Raw genomic sequence first — 20,036 nt, forward strand, 5'->3', positions numbered from 1 at the left:
ATAATGAAGGCACTGGAGAAAGATGTCCTTTTTCAATGTGTTTACATCAACAAACTCAAAAAATTGAATTCATTTATATTTTCACTGTAGCAATTCAGCACAATGAAAACTGTATTAATGTTGATAACATATATTCTGAGGGTTTCAATCAGGGGTGTCAAACATAAGGTGCGTGGGCCTGAAGTGGCCCACAAGAGGCTCCAATTCAGCTACAGAGTCATCAAACATATTTTAGAATTTTTTTTCTATTCTATTCTATTCTATTCTACACCAGAGGGTACCATTAAAATTAGATTTATTTCAAGATTACAGTACTTTTTGGTACTAATTGTTTAGTTTTGTGTAAATACACATTTTCATGACACATACTCTGCAGTGCAATAAAAAACAAATCAACAAAAACGTTGTAGTTTGAAGTTAAAGGTTAATAGTGGCACTATTTCACCTGTCCGCCGCACTGAAGACAACACTGAGCGGTCTGTGGCCCCTGGACACATCTGTTGAAACAGGATGGTTCTGGAGAAAAGTATTTATGAGTTTTAAAAAAAAGAATAAGAACTTCTGTGCATTGTTTTCAAAATAAAATCTACTTTCCGCGCGCTGGCTCGGTAATGTTTTACGCACGCGGCGGTCGCTTCCTGCTTCTCATTGGCTGAGCATCTTGACTCAAAAGCGCGTTTTTTTTTTCCCCCCCCCCTACACACACACACACTCTCATGTGTACGCACACGCACGCTCTCATTCTCGCTCTCTTTCAGACGCACGCAGTCACTCACTCCTTTCTCTTTTCAAAAGCCCCTTGTGAGGCAGATTGACAGGCCAGAATGAAAATGAGGCGGACGCTCGCTCGCGACTTCAGTGCGGACGCGTCCTTTTGAGAAGCTGTGGCCTGGGACCGGACCATCACCATGGGAGCTGCGAGGGCTGCGAGGGACGTCTGTTTGTTTTTGCTCCTGTTAAATAGTCGCCAAAGCGCAGCGCTTCCAGAGATTCGAGGTGGGACTGTAGTGTGTGTGTGTGTGTGTGTGTGTGTGTGTGTGTGTGTGTGTGTGTGTGTGTGTGTGTGTGTTGTGCTACTTTACGCACAGAGTGCGCTCTTGTGAAAAGGTGAAGTTTTACAAACCTGACTGTTCTGAGTTTCATCTCTTCTTTAAAGTTAGTTTTCTCTGGAGTTTCCCTCCCTGCTTTATAGCTTGTCATTTCTTTCTTTTACAAAATACGTATCTTTGGATGTTGAGAGCTGCTTTTTGGTGATCGTCATGATGTCCTGTGGATTTCAGCAGATCCGTGCGCAGAGGGAAGCGATGGCTGTCACATTGATGCTATTTGTCAGACTACCCAAGGCTCGTACAAGTGCACGTGCAAAGCAGGCTTTAAAGGAGATGGAAAGCACTGTGAAGGTACTGTGTCAGAGTTTGGATATCAAGGTGCACATTTGGATTTTTTTTTTTTTTTTTGTTTAACATGACCTTGGCTCAGGGTTTGTTGAACCCATTCAGAAAGACTCTCAGTCCAATAACTGTTGGATCTGTTTGTATCTCAGTGTCATGTGGGTTTAAAGTTTTGAAAGAGTTCCATCGTTAATCTGAAAGAGATTTGTAATTCTAATTTACTCGTCTGAGAGTTCAAGAATTTAAAGGAATCAATAATGACAGTAATTATACATTCATGTGTTCTTTTTTCTTTTTATCTAAATCTGCTTTATGGACGAGCTTTCTACAGTCATGCCTGAAACATGGTTGCTGATGTTGTTTTCCTCTCAGATATTGACGAATGTGACTTGGAGTACAACGGCGGTTGTGTGCACGAGTGCAACAACATACCTGGCAACTATCGCTGCACTTGTTATGACGGCTTCAATCTGGCACACGACGGACACAACTGTTTAGGTAAGACCAGCTTTAACCGTCTGACTGACCCTCAGTGGCAGATGGAGAAATGGAGAGCTTGAATCCTCTCTAGCTTTTTTGGAGTGCATGTTTGCGTGAAGTTTCTCACGCTCAGTTTGCATCTACAGTTGGCAGTGATGAGATGAAGAGATGAATTTATTTTTACACGGACGTTAAAAACCCATTGGTAGATATAACGGAAAACTTCTGCTGGAGTTTTTATGACCTGTTCGTTAATGCAGTTAATCCGCTGTGCTGCAGATGTCGATGAATGCAAGTTCAACAATGGCGGGTGCCAGCACACTTGTGTCAACACCATGGGCAGCTATGAGTGCCGCTGCAAGGAGGGCTTCTTCCTCAGTGACAACCAGCACACATGCATCCACCGCTCTGTGGGTAAGTTTACAGTCTGGCTACTCTCTGAAATAGTTCAACAAATTAGGATTTTTATTTGTATTTTGTTTGGTGATGCATGTCTTTCCTACTTATGTGAAGCTATGGAAAAAAAAGAGAGATGTAGCAAATTCTCCCATAATCATTTTCACATCAGAGATTGATGGAACAATGAGGAGTGACAGGTTCAAGCTGACTCCCGTCACTGAGCCTTTCTCTGCCGCAGCACCACGCTGTGGGAAAAGGGTCCCGAGAACAAACTCGGTTAATAACTGCAGCTCTGTGCTCTGTGTGGTTGGTGTCGCAGATTAGTCTCAAGCGCCCTTTGTTTTGTCTTCTTGACTGAAGTCGACTTAAATGCGAGTACTTTCCAGCTCATTGGGTCTTGACAAGCCTTCTAAATCCCGTCGGAGCGTCCGCTCAGCTGTGACCTGTCTGTGTGGAGGCTGCTTCATCCTGCCTCAGTTTTCACTTCAGTCATAGGAGTGAAGTTTTGAGCGACTTCAGCCCTGGCGATCGATATGAGAGCCCAGCGGTGGATGTATTTTGGGTTGCGTTAGCCATGAGAACAGTCAGTGTCTTTGAGGACGCCAGGCTAATCTCTCAGTGTGTGTGCTTTTGTGTGTCGCCGGTCAGTCACTGTAGGAGAGTTTTATTGTGTACCTCTCTCCCTCCTTCTGTCCCCAGAGGGCCTCAACTGTATGAATAAGGAGCACGGCTGTGCCCACATCTGCAAGGAGACACACAGAGGGGGCGTGGCCTGTGAGTGTCGTCCGGGGTTTTTGCTGGCGAGGAACCAGAGAGGCTGCATTCGTATGTGCAACATCCCACAGACACACCTACTGAGACACTTTCATCTGTATGCATGGAGAACTCTCTATTTATATACATGCTTTTTACGCTGTAGTGACCTGTAACCATGGCAACGGAGGCTGCCAGCACACGTGTGAGGACACGGAGAGCGGCCCCATATGCAGATGTCACGTCAGGTATTCGCTGCAACCTGACAAGAGGTCGTGTTTAGGTAAGCGGGCCAGTGCACGTCAGTCGTCTGACACTTTCTGCTCCCTCTTCAGAAGCTGATTGATTAATCTCTTCAGGAGCTCAATCACTGCAAATTCACACATCACTGGGGAATGTATTGTAGCTGATGATGGGTGAATGCAACATGGACAGCACACCACGTCATCACAGGGCAAAGCACACAGAAAGAGACCCTCATATTCACACCTACAGGCAAATTAGTGGCCGTTTAAGCTCATCGGTGAGATGAAACCTGGAAGCCCAGAGAAAATCTGCGCATGCCCAGGGAAAGCATATTAAACACACATTTTTATTATTGCTAAATCTGTTGTTGTAGGGGTGATGGGGACTAATCAGAATGATGCAATTTTCCTGCGCGTAAAACCAGAACTGGTTATCCAGTTAACAGCTGCAAACTACCTCTATCTCCTGGTAAATTGAAGGCTTTAGCACAAGAAAATGTTGGCTTGTTGGTTTAAACAGTTCTAAAAAGTAAGATCTTATACTGAAAAAAACAAAGGAAAGAGGAATAAAAAATAAGAAAAAATATGGCTTTTAACAAAAAACTATTCCTTGATTTGAAAGAAAACATGCAGCATGAGTATTGGAGTGAGAAATGTTTGGTGGGAGTTTAAAATCCCCCCTTTATATGGTGATACACTAATAAAAATAAGCAGTCAAGGATGTGATGAACTTTCGATCTGTTGATGGTGCACCGGGCCTCTCTCCCTCTGCTCCGACCCCAGATGACCCTCGAATGGATAAAGAGAGAGAGAGAAAGATGAATAGAAAAAAAAAGCAGATGATGGAAGTTCATTCTACAGACAGTGCAGTTTGAACATCAGAAAGATGTCAGCCTTCCAGCTGCCTTTGTTCAGTAGTTACATCATAATTAAGCAGCTATTATAGAATATTGTGCCAACATTTGAGATTAAAATATGTTATGAATTGTAAAATTACTCAGTTGCGGTTTGTTTTCAATGCAGCAACGGTAAACTTCGCCACTTAGGGTATAAGACTTTGGATTTTCTTAAGCAATCCATGGAATATCCTGATGAAGGAGTGAAGCAATTGTTTCTTTCAGTCCTTCCTCCTGCTTGGCGGTGTGCATTTTTTCCATACAGGTCCTGGCAGATAGAGATCAGCGATCAGATAGAGGGTAATATCTCTCTTTCCAGCAGCAGTGTGTGTGAGGTCCAGGCGAGAACAGTAGCTGTGATGTTGTCTCCAGATTCACTTCGCTGATCTGCTGGTTATCCGACTCACACCAAGCCACTACATGCTGAATATCTCAAGTGTAAAAAAACAAACACGTCCTGTTTCAGAAGGAGGATACAAGCAGCCGGAGGTCAGCGTGCTTGTGTTGTTTATTAAATATTACACTCAAACTCTGTTTTTTTTACTTTTGTGTTATTAGAGCGAGATGAAGCCACCGGCGAGTCTTCAGACCACAACGCCACGTCTTTCACCGAGGTGGACAAACGGGTCAAACGAAGACTGCTAATGGGTAAAGACTACACCGCTCGCAATCCGGCAGCTCCGGTTTGTTTTTACGTGACACGTTCAGCTGCTAGGAACCACTCAGGAGTGTCAGACGGGAGAGAGGAGTTATGTTTAGTAAAACCGATACATTCCTCAGACTTTTGAGCAAGCTGTGAAATAACCACACGCCTTCTTTCCCGCGCTCAAATTCCCCCCTGAAATATACGCATTTGTGACAGTGTGGCACATTTCACATTTTCCTTCCATTTGGGAGAGAAAGCGTGTGAATCTCTCCTTGTATGGCGAGTGTGTGAAGGTGAATCTGGGTTATTGGTTACATGTAAAACATGAGAGCTAAGGCAACAGATCTGGCTGACGTGTCCTTTTCTGGGTGAGTGCATGTTGTTCATGTCATCCTTGAAGCTAACATGTGCATTCAGCTGTGTAAGAAAGAAAAAAACTCAAAAGCTGAAGAAAAAGTTGTTTTCTATTATGTATTATTTTACCGAAAGCATAAGTTGTGTTGCATTTGACGCACGGAAAGACCACAGCATTTTTTTCCCTGAAGAACAGAGTGGTTCACAGATGTTGGCACGGTGTTTTGTCATGTCAGAGACCTGTGCGGTGAACAATGGGGGCTGTGATTGCACCTGCAAAGACACATCCACGGGCGTTCGCTGCAGCTGCCCCGTCGGCTTCACGCTGCAGCCGGATGGAAAAACATGCAAAGGTCAGGCACAGAGGAGACGCGCTAGAAAAGTCAACTTTTGTTGGGCTGCTGTGTCAGGGGAGTGTGTGTGTGTGTGTGTTTCGCCTCAGATATCGATGAGTGTGAGCTCCACAACGGCGGCTGCGAGCACTTCTGCAGGAACACCATCGGCAGCTTTGAGTGCAACTGCAGGAAAGGCTTCAAGCTGCTAACGGACGAACGTTCCTGCCAAGGTAGAAATGACACCTGAATATTTTTCATCAAAGCCTGGAGAAGTTAAGAGTATTTGAGGCAGAAATAAACAATCTCTCAGCATTTGCCCCATTTAATATTAAAGGGGACAAGTAACAAAGAGGGAAATACAAAAAAAGAGTCGGCATTGTGTTTTTTTCAGCAAATCTTGTAGAATAACTTCAATCCTGCCGACCACCATCTTAACTTTGTGTTTGAAGTATTGCTGGTGAATGATTATGGAGTTCTGTTTAATTTCACCCTCACCCTCAGTGTGGCTGTAATGATAGCGCTACTCCAGTAACAATCATGCAGCTATTTTTCCACCATGTCTCTGTTGAAGTCTCTGTGTTTTGTATTTCCCACTAATGAAACAGTGAACTCACTAATTTAATTGGAAGCAGCAGTTAAAATCAATATTATTGTTCGTTTTTCATTATTTCACTTTGCAAGCTGGTCCCATGGGCTGGATTAAACCTTCTAGAGAGCCATTTTTAGCCTGCGGGCCATATGTTTGACACCCCTGATGTACGGCACGTATTCATTCCACAGTAATTTTTCAGGTCTCAAATGCTCTTTCATTGTAACACCACATAGATCCATGGTTGTGTTTTTATGCTAATTGCATTACATGTTTGCCTGCTTGAACTTTTTCTACATTTTACTTTACCTTTAAGATCAGTGTTAAAACCTTCATGCCTCTTCAGTGTTCCAACGAATGCAATCACAAGTCAATATATTACCCTTTTGGACCACAGTGCACATGTCATATTCCACAAAAAGGAAAAGCGTATGTCATTTTTTTGGGTGGGGAATTCCTGCCGATGCAGATTGCCACTCACTGCCCTGCTATTATGTCATCTGTCTGATTCTGATTACAGATATAGATGAGTGTTTTTTCGAGCGCACATGTGATCACACGTGTGTGAACTCCCCTGGTGGTTTTCAGTGTCTGTGCAACAAAGGCTATACCATGTACGGACTGGCCCACTGCGGAGGTGAGTCAGGCGGAGGGGTGGGTGGGGGTGGGGGGGCTACACATGAGAAGTTGAGCGTAACACACAAGCACTCATTTTACAGATGTGTTATTCTGAAAAAGAAAAAAAAACACACACACACACACACACACACACACACAAATGTGAGTTCTCGCTCGCTGAAGTGTTGCAAAGTGGAGCCTGTAATTATAATAATGATTTTCCTTTTTCATCCCAGATATAAATGAGTGCAGTGTGAACAATGGCGGCTGTGAGCAGGGCTGTGAGAACACCATGGGCGGATTTGAATGCTTTTGCCGCCCTGGCTTCAAGCTACACTGGAACAAAAAAGACTGCATTGGTAAGTTGGTCCCTAACACTGCTGTTCTATCTGTTTGTTCACAGTGTGAGATTTTTTTTTTCTTTTATGACACTTTTGGGGACAAAAACAGGAGATACTTTGAATTGTTCTCTTTTTCTCTTTAATCCACTGTCACTTGTTTTGCTCCGCGGCTGCTGGCTCTGAGACTTCCCCTGCCTCTTTTTCTGATGTGCGTCTGTTTTAAACATGTCCTTTTTTACCTTTGAGTTTTATTGTGGTTTCTATCTAGAGGCTGAGGGTTTACCACCAACAAAACCCCCCTCTAAGCCTACCTTGAACTGTAGTAAGCAGGAGGGAGGCGACCGCTGCTTTCTGACATGCCAGTCTCAAGTTCACATCAGCAGCGGTAAGTGGCGCCGCTCCTGAAGATCATCCGCCGTCCTCAAACCTTCTGCAGATGAATGCCGTTGCTTACATTTGGTTGTGTTTCAGTTTTTGGTTCTTGATTGTAAATAAATGAAGTCTTTGTGTGACTTTGAGAATCATAGATCTGACAGATTTTTTGACTTTTCAGCATTTGATCAGCCTGGATGTTCATCTATTTTATTACGTAACCTTCAGTGAATAATAATTCAGCTGCGTTTTCTTTGACAGAAACAACAAAACAAAGACTGCTGACTGATTTACAGTAAAGAATTAGCTCTTGGGTTGTCTGAGGGTGTATTCACTCATCCATAATGCTTAGGCAGTCATGTTGCTTTGATCATTGTTAGAAATTGAAAGCTTTATGTTTCTGGATGGTGTTTCTGGACTTTTTCACAATTAAAAACACAGATTTCTAGATTAAGTTGGACTCAGTCTGTCAGACATGACACATTTTCGTCCATCGCTGCTTTATTTTTTTTTCCAAAAGTTTCATTACAGTCAGGTGGGAGGTTGAAATGCAGCCACTCAGTTAGTCAACAGAATTGTTGTGAGAGCATTTGTCAGCAGAGCGATTCCTCGTGTTCCTACATGCTCCCTGTTTGCTCTCTAACTTGGCTTTTGTGGCCTTCACTTTTGTCAGCGTTGGTCCCGTGTGTCACGGCCTCTTGTGTGTTTTCAGGGACGGAGGATTCCTACACGGTGACCTGCGGAATGCCTCTGCCCTGCTTGGCTGACGCACAAAAGAACAACAGTGGCTTGTACTGCTTAGGCAAGTACCCGACGTCAAGAGATTCATCTTTCCGCCCTGCCACACAAAACAGTAATGCTCCTGTTTTTCTTTGGTTTTCTTGATTTATAAGCCGATGAAAATGGCAGCATTTTCTGTTCTTCTGTCCCGCAGGTCCAGAAGTGGCGCGCATTAAGACCGTGGCCACCTTTAAGTCCGGCACAGCCAAGTGCAACTTAAAGCGGAGTCAGGAGAAATTTGTGGAGAGCCTGAACTCGGCACACTCAGGTACAGGAGCTGCCGCACAGGAAGCCTGACAATCCCTCAAAATGCAAGACTGAGATTACAAGCTTAAAATTATTAAAATTACAGCTTCTTCATGTTGCTGGTTGAAAAAAAAAAAAAAGAATAAAGCAGCTTGGGTTTACCAGGGACTCCCAGCACCTAAAGGAGAAAAAAAACAAACCTGAATGCCGCTTCAAAGACAAACCAAAAACCAAGGGCAAATGTGAAAGAAATTTGTGGGGAAAGTGATGTGGTTTTGAGCGTCTGGGCGCAGCACTTTGTCTGGCAGTGACAGGGGAGGATGTAATTAGCCATAGCGTGCCTTTCAGCCGCGGCTGACCCAGCCATCAATCAGAGGGCTTTCTGATTGTAGGATTATTTTGCTTCTCCGGAGGGGTTCGGCACGGTCTTTCACATCCCTCACACTCACTGAAAAGGAACATAATTGTTTCTAATAAAGAACATCATCTGAGTGACATGCCACCTTTTTTTTTTCTTTCTTCCAGCCTTTTAGTCTACATGAGGAAAGCATATTACAGCCAGGATTATTTTTTCTTCTGTTTTTGGTGTTTCTGTCACGCAGTTTTGGGATTTTCTTTAACAATCGTGTCATTTTGTCTGTGTGGTGTCTGTGTGTCGTGGTTGGGGTGGGGGTGGGGGTGGGCGGGTCGACTGTCTCCCATGTTCACAGATAGCAGGTTTCTCTTCACCGAAAACGTCCAGTTCAGCTACGTGAGCCTGCACTGCGCGTCATCCGGACAGCGGACGCGCAGCCGCCATGGTAGGAAAGCCGGAGAGGAGGACGGCTCCTCCATCACGGCTGAGTTTGAGCTGGATGTGAACCTAGAGGAGGTAACAGGTTGGTCTCTCTGCCAATTCTGCCCGCCCGCCTGTGACCTTTGCTTCCTCCTCTCTGTCTGTCTGTCACTAAACAAACCAACCTGTTAAAGTATCTCCTGTTTTGATGTGGCTTCTTGGTGGTGGGATCTTGCATTGAGGAGTTCAAGATGTTTATTTTTTTGGATTTTTTTTTAAGTCCCTGTGGTGTTTTCTTTTCTGTGAGGTAAGCATGTGGGAATCCAGGCGCGGGACCACGGTTTTCTTGACATGTGGAGGATGAACACGTGGAAAAACAGTTGCCGTATAAAGTGCCTCTTTCAGCAGAGAGCTGTGACCTGAGCTGTGTGCGCCGGCGTTCGGAAAAAAGGCTCAGGAAGACGATCAGGACGCTGAGGAAGTCCATCAACCGCGAGCAGTTCCACCTCCACTTCGCCGGGGCGGACTACGAGCTCTCCAAGAGTCTGGGACAGCCTGCGGAACTGCCAGGACACTGCGTGGCGGGACAGGTGCTCATTGGAAGGAAATGCGGTGAGTTGGAGTTCTTCTGATTGATTTCAGACGCCGTGATGAAGACCGGGACAACACACAACTGAGTCAGATGTAGTGGGCAGTGGAAACACTGTTTTGTTTGTGCTGAACGCAGTCGGCAGCTCTGAGTGCGCCCTCAACGCACAGTGGGCTCATAGTCACGCCTTTAAGTAACCGAATTGGCTCATGCCAGCGAGATATATTTAGACAAGTTGGTTTAATGATTGGATTTGGAGCAGGTGTTGGCCAGATGAGTGCCATATTTGGTTTGCAGACATGCTGTAATGAGGTGGTTGGAGGGGAGAGCGAGCTCGCGCGGAAGAACAGAGAGTCTGTTGTTGGGCCTCCAAGTGGTGAGATCTTCCAGCATCTCCCCGGGATAAGACTGTAACATTCAGGCTGATGGCAGGTCTCCTGGTAACCGTTGCCTCTCACTTGAGTTTTATACCCAACCTGTGATGGGGGGAAAATGTTCATTAAATAAGACCGCACACTGTCAGGGACTAAAGCTGCCTTGTGTTGTTTCTCTGGCTGTTGCCCCTATTTCCAGGCCTCACAGTGAGTTTGCTGCTTCCTGAACATCTTAATATCACTGAGAGAGAAAAAACTTGTGCCTTTACGGTGTCTAAATATTTCTTTGAAACATCCATGAGGATATTTGAGTGTGATGGGTCAGATCTCCACCTCCACACCTGAAGAAGTAGCACTGATACAAACGCCCGTCCTGAAGTAACAGATTTCAAATAACAAAGTCCGTGACATGTTTTGGTCTCCTCATTAAGATTTATTAACATCTGTGCCGACCAGAGTTAAACCATAACTGCACCGATTTGACATTTCTATCCTTCAGTGAGGCAGGTCTGAAGTGTCTCGATTCTTAAACACCCCCACCGTGCTTTTAGGTCAACATTAAGCAGTCTATTGGCCATGGCAGGGGTGTAGACATGTAATTTGGGAGAGGAGAGGGGGGTCTGAAAGGCATTCTTCTTAACCTCCAGCTCTTTAAAGGAGCCATATTTTTCCCCTCCTCCCCCGCCTCTTGCTCTGGCTTAGCTCGGAGTGCAGTTCAGTCCTTTTCAGTTTGCCCAGTCCATTGAAAACTTGACTTGGGGCTCGTTCTCACTCCTTCGGAGGAATGGAAACACAGCTCTGGTTAAATTAAAGAAAACATTTTGCACTGTTAGAAGTCATTTTTTTTTCTCTGGTACCTCTCTGTGACTGCAGGTGATCCAGTTTATGTTCCAAGATGATGTTTCTGCCTTGATAAGTAACATAAAAAGTATTTTAAAATCAGTCATAGTTTGTTGTTTTATCCATTTAAAGTAAAATAAAAGTAAATTTGAGCACAATGTAATATATCTTGATGCAAAAATTCCAGCATTTATGAACTAAGTTGATACGGAGTGTTCACAGAGGCTGTAAATGGTGTTTGCACACACTTTCGGGTCTGTTTAGGTGTTTGCGATCAGCTTGTTTGCATATTTGTTTTAACGTTGAAGATGTTTAGGAAGTGCTGTTGATTCAAGCTGGCAGTTTGAGTGCTGCGTCCCCCCTGCCCCCCAGCCCGGGCCACTTTGCATGACCCCCAGCCACTAAACTGCTAAAGAGAATTGACTTCAGCCACACCATGGGAATCAATTAGCATCAGCTGTTTGGGCCCCCGCTTGATGGGCGCGAGCGGTGATTGGGCCATACAGAATGGGGGGATTCAGAAACCTGACCCCTTTTATTGGGTTCAGCTCCTTACCACTGTGATACCGCAGTGTTTTCCTATGTCATCAAGTAGGCAAAAACTGGGGACTTGAATAGAGGTGAAAGGTCTTTTAAACCTCTTTGGGGCCATCAATTCGAGGACTCTATAGAAGCGCTCTTTGCATTTGAAAGGCTTCAAGGTTTTTTTTTCTCTTTCACTCTCACTCTGTCCCTTCCCTCACTGCTTCCCTCTGTCAAATAAAAGCTGTTAGAGGACAATGCAATGATGGCTCCTCATGGTCTTTCAGAATAAACAATGGGCTTCAAAAAATGAACTGCTCTCGATAGAATTACATTTTCTTTCTTGAGAGGGAAATCTTAACCATTTGCAGAGCCACGTATAATTGATCTACGTTTAAGCTTTTGTGTCAAGCTTTTAGATTTGGTGGCTCTTTACTTACCGGCAGCTTAAAAGCTAAAACTGAAGCACTCTTTTTTTTTTTTTTGCTCCAAAGACTTCATTTATTTATTCTTCTGTGAGACCAGCCTCAGTTTTCAAGTCAAGTTCTTCAGACTATCAGACAGACACAGTAATTCCCAAATTAATTACAGGCATCACCGTAAATGGGAGGAACCAAAGCAAAACGAGGCGCAGGTCCCTTTAATCAAGGCTTCGCACTCGTGTGAGATAAGAGGGAAATGCTCCCTTTGATTTGCCTCTGTGATTGCTTTTAAGAGCTGAAGGTGCTTATGTTGGCATTAAAAGTTCCTCCCCGACGCTCAGCCGTGTTGTATCAAGTATTAGGACGTGTCAGATGTGGATCACAGAGGCGGCAGTGGAGAGGACTGGAGCTTTTTTGTCTTGCTGACTCCATCTTTTGCCAGTTTGCTGAAGCATTTTACTAGAAAGATGCTGTTTCACAAAGAATGTGTCTTTCACAACTCTGCAAATAATCTAAATTTATTTCAAATCAGAACAAGGACATATTACAAAAAAAAATAGCAGAATAGAATAGAATGAAAAACCAGAATCATAAAACAACAACCTTTCAGTCTCTATGGGGGACAATATGAATGTCTTTAACTCAGTCCAAACGTGCACACCTTTGTTTAGTTTTCTGTGAGTGTAAAGACCATGCAGTTCTTTGGCTGTCACACTTCAGTGATTGATCATTGATCAGAATCGGCATCAGATTTATTGCCAGCTGGGTGCAAACCTACGAGGAATTTATTTTTGTGTGGTGTTGCATAAAAAACAAAATGTAAACACAGGAAAACACCCCAGGATAAAACACGATTTTCCAAAAATTTAAAAGATATCAAAATATAGCTGTAAAGAGTCGGACATGATTAGTGGCATCACGTTTAGTGCTGATAAACATGTTTGACTATTTTATCTGTTGTAGTGTCATAAAGTATGAAACAGCGACAACACATTAATCATCTTGCTGTTCTGTTTTTTTTCTGTTTCATTTGATGCATTCAAGCTTCATTTAGTTTTACAAATTGGTGAATATGAAGACAAAAATGGAGACACTGATAAAATATGTAATACAGTGGAAAAGACCCATTTTTATCTTCATAAAGTAGATGTTTTAAATTTAAACAGATTGTATAATCATCAGAAAATTTGTCTTTTTACTTTATATGTTAGCTGCCAAAACATTCGTTTCCACTGTTTTTCAGGCGCACCTGTACATGTATTTATCACTCTTCTTTTAGTAAGGTAAGGTAGTGTTTATGTATATAGCACTATTCAGTAATATTAATATACAGTAATTTTAGACAATAAAAATTACAACAAAAACAGAGACAACTTAACAAAGAAGATGTTAATTCCAACCTGACCGGCATTTTTTTAAAAGCTCTTAACTTCACGCATCAGCTGTTAAACTGCGTCTGACTTCTTGATGCTTTGAACGTTAGTTTCCTTACAAGTGAAACTGTCAGATCTATCAACAGATGAATGATTTCATCAGGTGCAGCCTCGGCTTTTCATCTTTTCAGGATGATGAGCGATTACCTGACGGCACTTGTCTGTGTTGATCCACTTCAAGTGCGTACACGGCGGTCTTTGATTATGCTTTAGAGGCAGCTGAAGTTTGGGTTACTTTAATGGACTTGTCAGTCAATATAATCTCTGAATTTATTGCAGGTATCTGCTGTGTGGTTAGGACTGTTTGATTATGAGCCGCCACAGGGTGAACTGCTGCAGCTGTTCATTCACGTCTTCATTTTTTTTTCCATGTTGTTTTCTACACGAGAGGATCTCTCTGTCAAAATGATGTAATTTACGAGTCAAGATGAGGGTTTAAAAAGAAATAAAAAAAAATCTTTTTTAGGTGTTTCATCTCAAGTGTTTTTTTTTTCAGTTTCTGAAAATATTGATTTTGTCCCAATTAAAAAAAAATAACTTTGCCTCAACTTGTCTTCACATCACAGCAGCTGTGTGTCTAAGAGTTTTTTTCTTAAATAAGAAAGGACAGGGCTTTCAGAGACATGACAAACACTGTGGGCTTAAATATGTTTCATGTACTTTAATCGGGGACGCCGTATCTGTGGTGACGCCTCTCTCTGCTTGTCTGTTAGTGAGCTGCGGCGTTGGGACGTACTTCGATGGCGATCAAGGGCGATGCGTGGTTTGTCCAGCCGGGACGTATCAGGACGAGGAGGGACAGATGTCTTGTGAAGTCTGTCCTGGACCTGAAGGACGAGACGTTTCAAAGGTGGTCGGAGCTCGAAACATGTCAGAGTGTGGAGGTAGGACATCCCGCCGACCGCAGCACAGCTGCCACCATGTTATGTCATGTCATAGAAAAATCATGCCAACATAATTCAGCTTTTAGGCACGTAACAAAAGTTTAAAAATGTGTGTAAAAACACTATAAAGTAAGCATGTTTTCAGGAATGCCATTGTTAGTTTTTTTTCCACCATTGAACACTATAAATAGTGAATAGAAAGAAATAAAAATCAAATCACAGTACTGTAGAAAAGGATGTTTATGAAACTATTATGAACTATGAACTAAAAAGTGTCTCCAGTTTAACAAATCATCTTGCATGCCAGGAATACTTTTTCACTGTGAAACAGCTTTGATAATACAGCTACCAGTTTCTATTGATTTAACTTAAGACAGCTTAAGATGATTTTCCTTAATCTCTCACCTGTTGTAGTATTAGTGTCTGATTCTCTAGAAATTGGCATGAAATTGAGTCCTACATGTAAGGAAAAAATGAGCATAAAGTGCATCAATAGATACAACAATGCTTGCAAAGTAATGACCAAAAGTTAGTTACACATTGTGTCATAGCTGATTCATAGAAACATGTATAGCATGTCAGAAATCATCACTCTAAGTGAAAAAAGCTGCAGCAATGATGAATTCTTATAAAATCTGTCTGTATATTTTGCACAAATGTTTGTAACGTACACATTTTTCAAAAGATGCTTTATTGTAGGCACATCGCACATGAGAAGTTCACTCATGTTTGCTGTATCTGCTGAAGATCGCTCTTGTTCTTGTATATTATTGTAAGCTGAGGTTTACTTCATCAGCTGGATTATCAATAGTTCAGTCTGTAATCATAGCAAGATGAACTAATTCTTTCATAAACTGTTCCTTAGTGTTTCATGCTCTTTGAATCCACTGCTGGTTGCTGAGTTTGTTTCATCAAGAATTCCTTATGAAAGAGGAAAGAGAAATATGGAAATGCTTTGCATTATATTACCAGATGGACATATAATACGAAGCCTGTGTCAAATAAAGGGAAACCAGAGAAAGCAATACAGTCTCAGTCAGTCAGAAAATGTAAATAAGTTGTGAATACAAGTCACACAGGAAGCAATGGTGCCTTGATAGTAATCGGTCCCTGGCAGATGTTCTGCTTTGTGTAAGCGTAAAGAAGCTTGGGCTCAGATGTTGGTGATTTGTTTGAATTCTCTGCTCAAACGTGGCTGTTTTCACTCCTGAAGGAAAGCTGAAGGAGCCACCATGTTTTCCTCCTCTATCGCGCTGCTATTGGAGTCACTTTGTGGTCAAATCCAAGATCCCATCTCCTCCGACAGACTAAACACGAAGAGCAGATTCCTGCTGGCTCCCAGCTCGCAGGAGTTTTCCAGGAGTTACACTGTGCAGCAGATGGAGATAAAACACGATATGCTTCCATTAACATTTCCTCCAGCTTTGCCAAGATGCTTATCTCAGTACAAGGAGAGACTATTTTTTATTTCATGTGAAAGACAATCAACTAAACTTGACACTGAATTAAACCAAATGCTGCAGCTTTATAGCTCTTGCTGTCTGGACTCAGGTCTTGAAAACAGCTCCCGGTCTGACGTGACCTAATGTTCGTGTGTGCTCAGGTCAGTGTTCGCCCGGTCAGTACTCTCGCGACGGCTTCGTGCCCTGCCTCTTCTGTCCTCTGGGGACGTATCAGCCGGAAGTGGGACGCACCTCCTGCTTCACCTGCGGAGGAAACCTGGTCACCAAGCACAGTGGGGCTGTGTCTTTCCAGGAGTGTGAGACCAAAGGTGGGGAACTCCACTGCTGCTGCTGAGTTAAAACTTTATAACTTTTGTATAGCTTACTTGAAGTACAAATCAGACATTTAGGTTTTTATTTTATAGAGTACTTGTGTGCGAAAGTGTCATATGAATGAATATTGTCATCTAAACATGATCTCTGCTGCCCTCTGCAGTTGCTGGATGGGCTTAACTGCAATTGCTTTTTTCCCATGGTGCTGCTCTGCTGGTGTTATTCTGAGTTCTGTCTAAATGCCGAGATGTGCATTCCTTTCACAGTACTGCAGTCAGACCAACATGCAGATCTAAATGATGATAGCATATTAATCTATTTTCATCCATCTATCTTCCCAGTTCATCACAGGGAAAACAACAACAGTCACAAAGACTCACATTCACAACAGATTTCAAATGAATTCACAAACAGTTTACCATAACCAATTTGCTCAAATGCATTTATTTGCACTTTGGAAACTTGAGCACCTGGAGAAAATGTCTGCATGCACAAGCATAGACCTAAAATGAGTCATGTGTATTATATAATTTGATTCTGATTGTATTTGTGTTCATCAGGATTTGTACTTTTTGTTCTTTATACCTTAAACACCTGCCAAAAGAACACACTCCTGACTTTAGATGAGCACACACACTTTAGAATGAGATTATTGTACTCACACTTTTTCTTTATTTCCTCTGTTATCTGCCTCAGTCATCAGACTAAATGCCATTCATCTTCCCTGAGTAAAGCACAGGAAAAAAGTACCTGTAGAAAAATGCATTCCCTCATTTTCACTAATTGCAGACACATTAAGGTCTAATAATGACACCAACCCTTTATGAAGATCTTCTGATTGCATCGACCATTAAAGCATGCACTCCTCTGTGTGCTCCTCTGCCGGGCGACATAGTTCACCACAGTCTGGCAGAACTCAGCATAACACCAGTGACACCGGCTGTATTCAGTTCTGTGGTCTTTTATTGCGTGCTGCTTAATTGTTGCGTTTGTTTTTTTGCACGTTGAAAAGCAATGCTGCTGTTTAATTATCTTATTACAGCAAAATTTTTAAGCACTCTTCAGATAATTGCTTGAGGGGATTCAAATTTATGGAATAGGGAAATGATGATCTGAGGGTCCAGAACCCAAAAAAACCCTTTTAAACTTGACGCCATCTCTTGCTCCTGCAGTCCAGTGCTCACCGGGACATTACTACAACACCAGCACTCACCGCTGCATTCGCTGTCCCACCGGCACGTACCAAGGAGAGTTTGGCCAGAACTATTGCGTGGCCTGTCCTGGAAACACCACCACTGACTTTGACGGCTCCACCAGCATAATGCAGTGCAAAAGTATGTATGTATGAACGCTGTAACAGTGAAATATGTACACAGAGTATTTTGAAATGCCTCAGAGCTGAAAGATTTAAAAAAAGAACATTGATGATTTGTGTTCCATCCGCAGATCGTCAGTGTGGAGGAGAACTGGGAGACTTTACTGGCTACATCGAGTCCCCCAACTACCCAGGGAACTATCCAGCCAACATTGAGTGCACCTGGACCATCAACCCACCTCCTAAACGAAGGATCCTCATCGTTGTGCCTGAAATCTACCTGCCTATTGAGGACGAGTGTGGAGACTACTTAGTGATGAGAAAAAGCTGTGAGTTTTGACTGCGTGTTCGTTTGAGAATTCAACCTTTCCTTGTTCCATTAAGGATGAACATTGTTTTTCATGTTTAGGTGAAGGTGTGTGTTTCATTGTTAGGGGAAAAAATACAACATAATGTTACAAATTAAAGGAATAAATCTTAGGAAAAAAAAAAAGAATTAGTTTAACTTTACGTTTTGAAGTATGAAAGAGAAAATCAATTTAACCATGGAGGAATCATACTTCATCATCATGATCTTATTCCAAGTAAAGCAGATTTCTGGCATTAAAGTGGAGTTTGATCTTAAGAGCCCTGTGTTTCTCTTCACAGCTCTCTCCAACTCAGTGACGACCTACGAAACGTGCCAGACGTACGAACGTCCCATCGCGTTCACCTCCCGCTCCAAGAGACTCTGGATACAGTTCAGATCCAATGAGGGAAATAGTGGGAAAGGCTTTCAGGTTCCTTATGTGACATATGACGGTGAGAAGAAGCGCCTTTTTTTTTTCTGCAGATGCAATTTTAAGTCCTGTGGTTTTGTTTCACTGTGATGACTTGTTGATGGATTTGTCTATTTTAGAGGACTACCAGGAACTGATAGAAGACATTGTCAGGGATGGAAGATTATATGCTTCAGAGAATCACCAGGAAATTCTCAAGGTAATTGTATTTGATCTCATCCATCTCTTTTCTGCACTGCTAAAGCCAACTGACAGTGTTGGGGCCCTGGAGCTGATTAGCGGCCGGGGCATTAGAAGATTACAGGACTGTCACAGGCAGTCCTGTTATAGTGCCTTCTTTTGCGCTGTATGGAAAACACATTTCCACAGTTTTCATGCATGGTTGTTTTTCTCATCAGGACAAGAAGCTCATGAAGGCATTGTTTGACGTGCTGGCTCACCCGCAGAACTTCTTTAACTACACGGCACAAGAATCAAGAGAGATGTTCCCCAAATCCTTCATCCGCTTCCTCCGCTCCAAAGTCCTGAGATTCCTTCGTCCTTAAGATGCAACACTATCCTGTCGTCAGCTGTTTTCCTCACAGACGTCCACACAGGAGTGGAAAACATCCTTGATGAGACATGAGTCTTGAGTGGACAGTGAACGAGTCAAGCAATGGACGTTATCTGGAGCTTTAAAGAGAAGAGTGCAAAAAATCTGCACCATCATCTGAGAGAAAATCAGCAACACTTCCTTCTGTTGGGATTTTTTTTTTTTTTTTATCAATGACTTTAAACATGCTTTTAGATTGTAAAGTAAATCCAAAGTGCTGGTCTGTGTGTTTGAATATTTCTAAATACTGTACATGCTGACATGATGGGACTTCTGCTGATAGCTTCGGGATTAAAAAAAGCAAACATGGTAGCTAAACAGATTTATATATATTGAATGTCAGCAACACTGTATATAGAGTGTGTATTTAGTTTTAACATAGGCTACTTTTACAGGTAGAATTGAAATATTGACAGATACTGCTAAATGTCTAAAACAAATAAAGCACAAATGATATGTTGGGAACATTAGCACTGCTAAAGAAATAGTCCCTCTTCAAAAGCAATTATTCTGATGAATGTTTTGTACATGATGTAAAAAGTTTTAGGTGAATTGCTGAAATATTGTAGCAACTACATACATCTTGACAGTATAGCATTGCTTTATTTGCTGCTAGTGTCAATATGTGACTTCCTGAAAAAGTTGAAAGTGGATTTTACATGATGATGAAACTGCTTTTAGAAAAAAAATAACAGCAAAATACATTCACTGGCTTTGTGAACTAGTGACCAAAGACAACTGATGACTCTGTAAAACTCTCATGAAAAGAAATGAGAGAATTCCTGTAAAATAGATTTGAGCTTTTCACCTCTTTTAGATGACATGTGTAAGTATATTTTATTTGTTTTGTACATCTAATATACTGTAAATAAAGATAGGAAAGTTACCTTTGTCTAAATATATATTTTTTGTAGAGCAGTTCAGGTTACATTTGAATTGCATTCACACATGACCAAATTATCGCACATAAAACGATTTTAGTTGGGTTTCACGGGTGTCCTTTCTTCCCTTTTTACACAACGAATTGCATAATTAAGTGCATTTTGTTGATTAAATTGCACGAATACTAGAGTAGGAATGAAAGTATGTTTAGTCCTGTGTGACGATAATGAAGCTTCACAAAGTACGGTGTTTATGATCAGGTCAAATCTAAGAGTGCGCTCGATTTATACTGATTAGTGTTTCTCCTTGTCAGTTTACTCATACAGGGTTTTCAGAACAGTTATCAAATAAATCAAGTGTGACAATTTTCTTCATATGATTCTACATTTGGTATTAAAACAAGTTTTGA

At 42.2% G+C, this 20,036-nt stretch overlaps 1 protein-coding gene across 7 annotated transcripts; it reads left to right on the plus strand.

Annotated features, from left to right (window-relative positions):
- Positions 1-717: 717 nt before the first annotated feature.
- Positions 718-19,731, plus strand: scube2 (signal peptide, CUB domain, EGF-like 2). Of its 7 annotated transcripts, none has more exons than XM_030089016.1 (23): positions 718-996; positions 1,281-1,400; positions 1,764-1,889; positions 2,151-2,285; positions 2,970-3,095; positions 3,190-3,306; positions 4,723-4,812; positions 5,401-5,517; positions 5,607-5,729; positions 6,609-6,725; positions 6,943-7,065; positions 7,316-7,432; positions 8,132-8,272; positions 8,354-8,467; positions 9,156-9,323; positions 9,626-9,832; positions 14,114-14,284; positions 15,888-16,055; positions 17,232-17,393; positions 17,506-17,703; positions 18,023-18,175; positions 18,273-18,352; positions 18,552-19,731. In XM_030089016.1, exons 1-23 carry the CDS (start codon positions 909-911, stop codon positions 18,696-18,698), a joined length of 3,108 nt encoding a protein of 1,035 aa, XP_029944876.1. In that variant the 5' UTR covers positions 718-908; the 3' UTR covers positions 18,699-19,731. The 7 variants fall into 7 exon arrangements, with proteins under 7 accessions (XP_029944876.1, XP_029944892.1, XP_029944895.1 ...); XM_030089032.1 differs by having other exon boundaries at positions 9,629-9,832; positions 18,552-18,698; XM_030089035.1 differs by having other exon boundaries at positions 8,132-8,221; positions 18,552-18,698.
- Positions 19,732-20,036: the final 305 nt, after the last annotated feature.

The sequence above is a fragment of the Salarias fasciatus genome, chromosome 1 (assembly GCF_902148845.1).
Source record: "Salarias fasciatus chromosome 1, fSalaFa1.1, whole genome shotgun sequence".
In the NCBI taxonomy this organism is placed as follows: Eukaryota; Metazoa; Chordata; class Actinopteri; order Blenniiformes; family Blenniidae; genus Salarias; species Salarias fasciatus.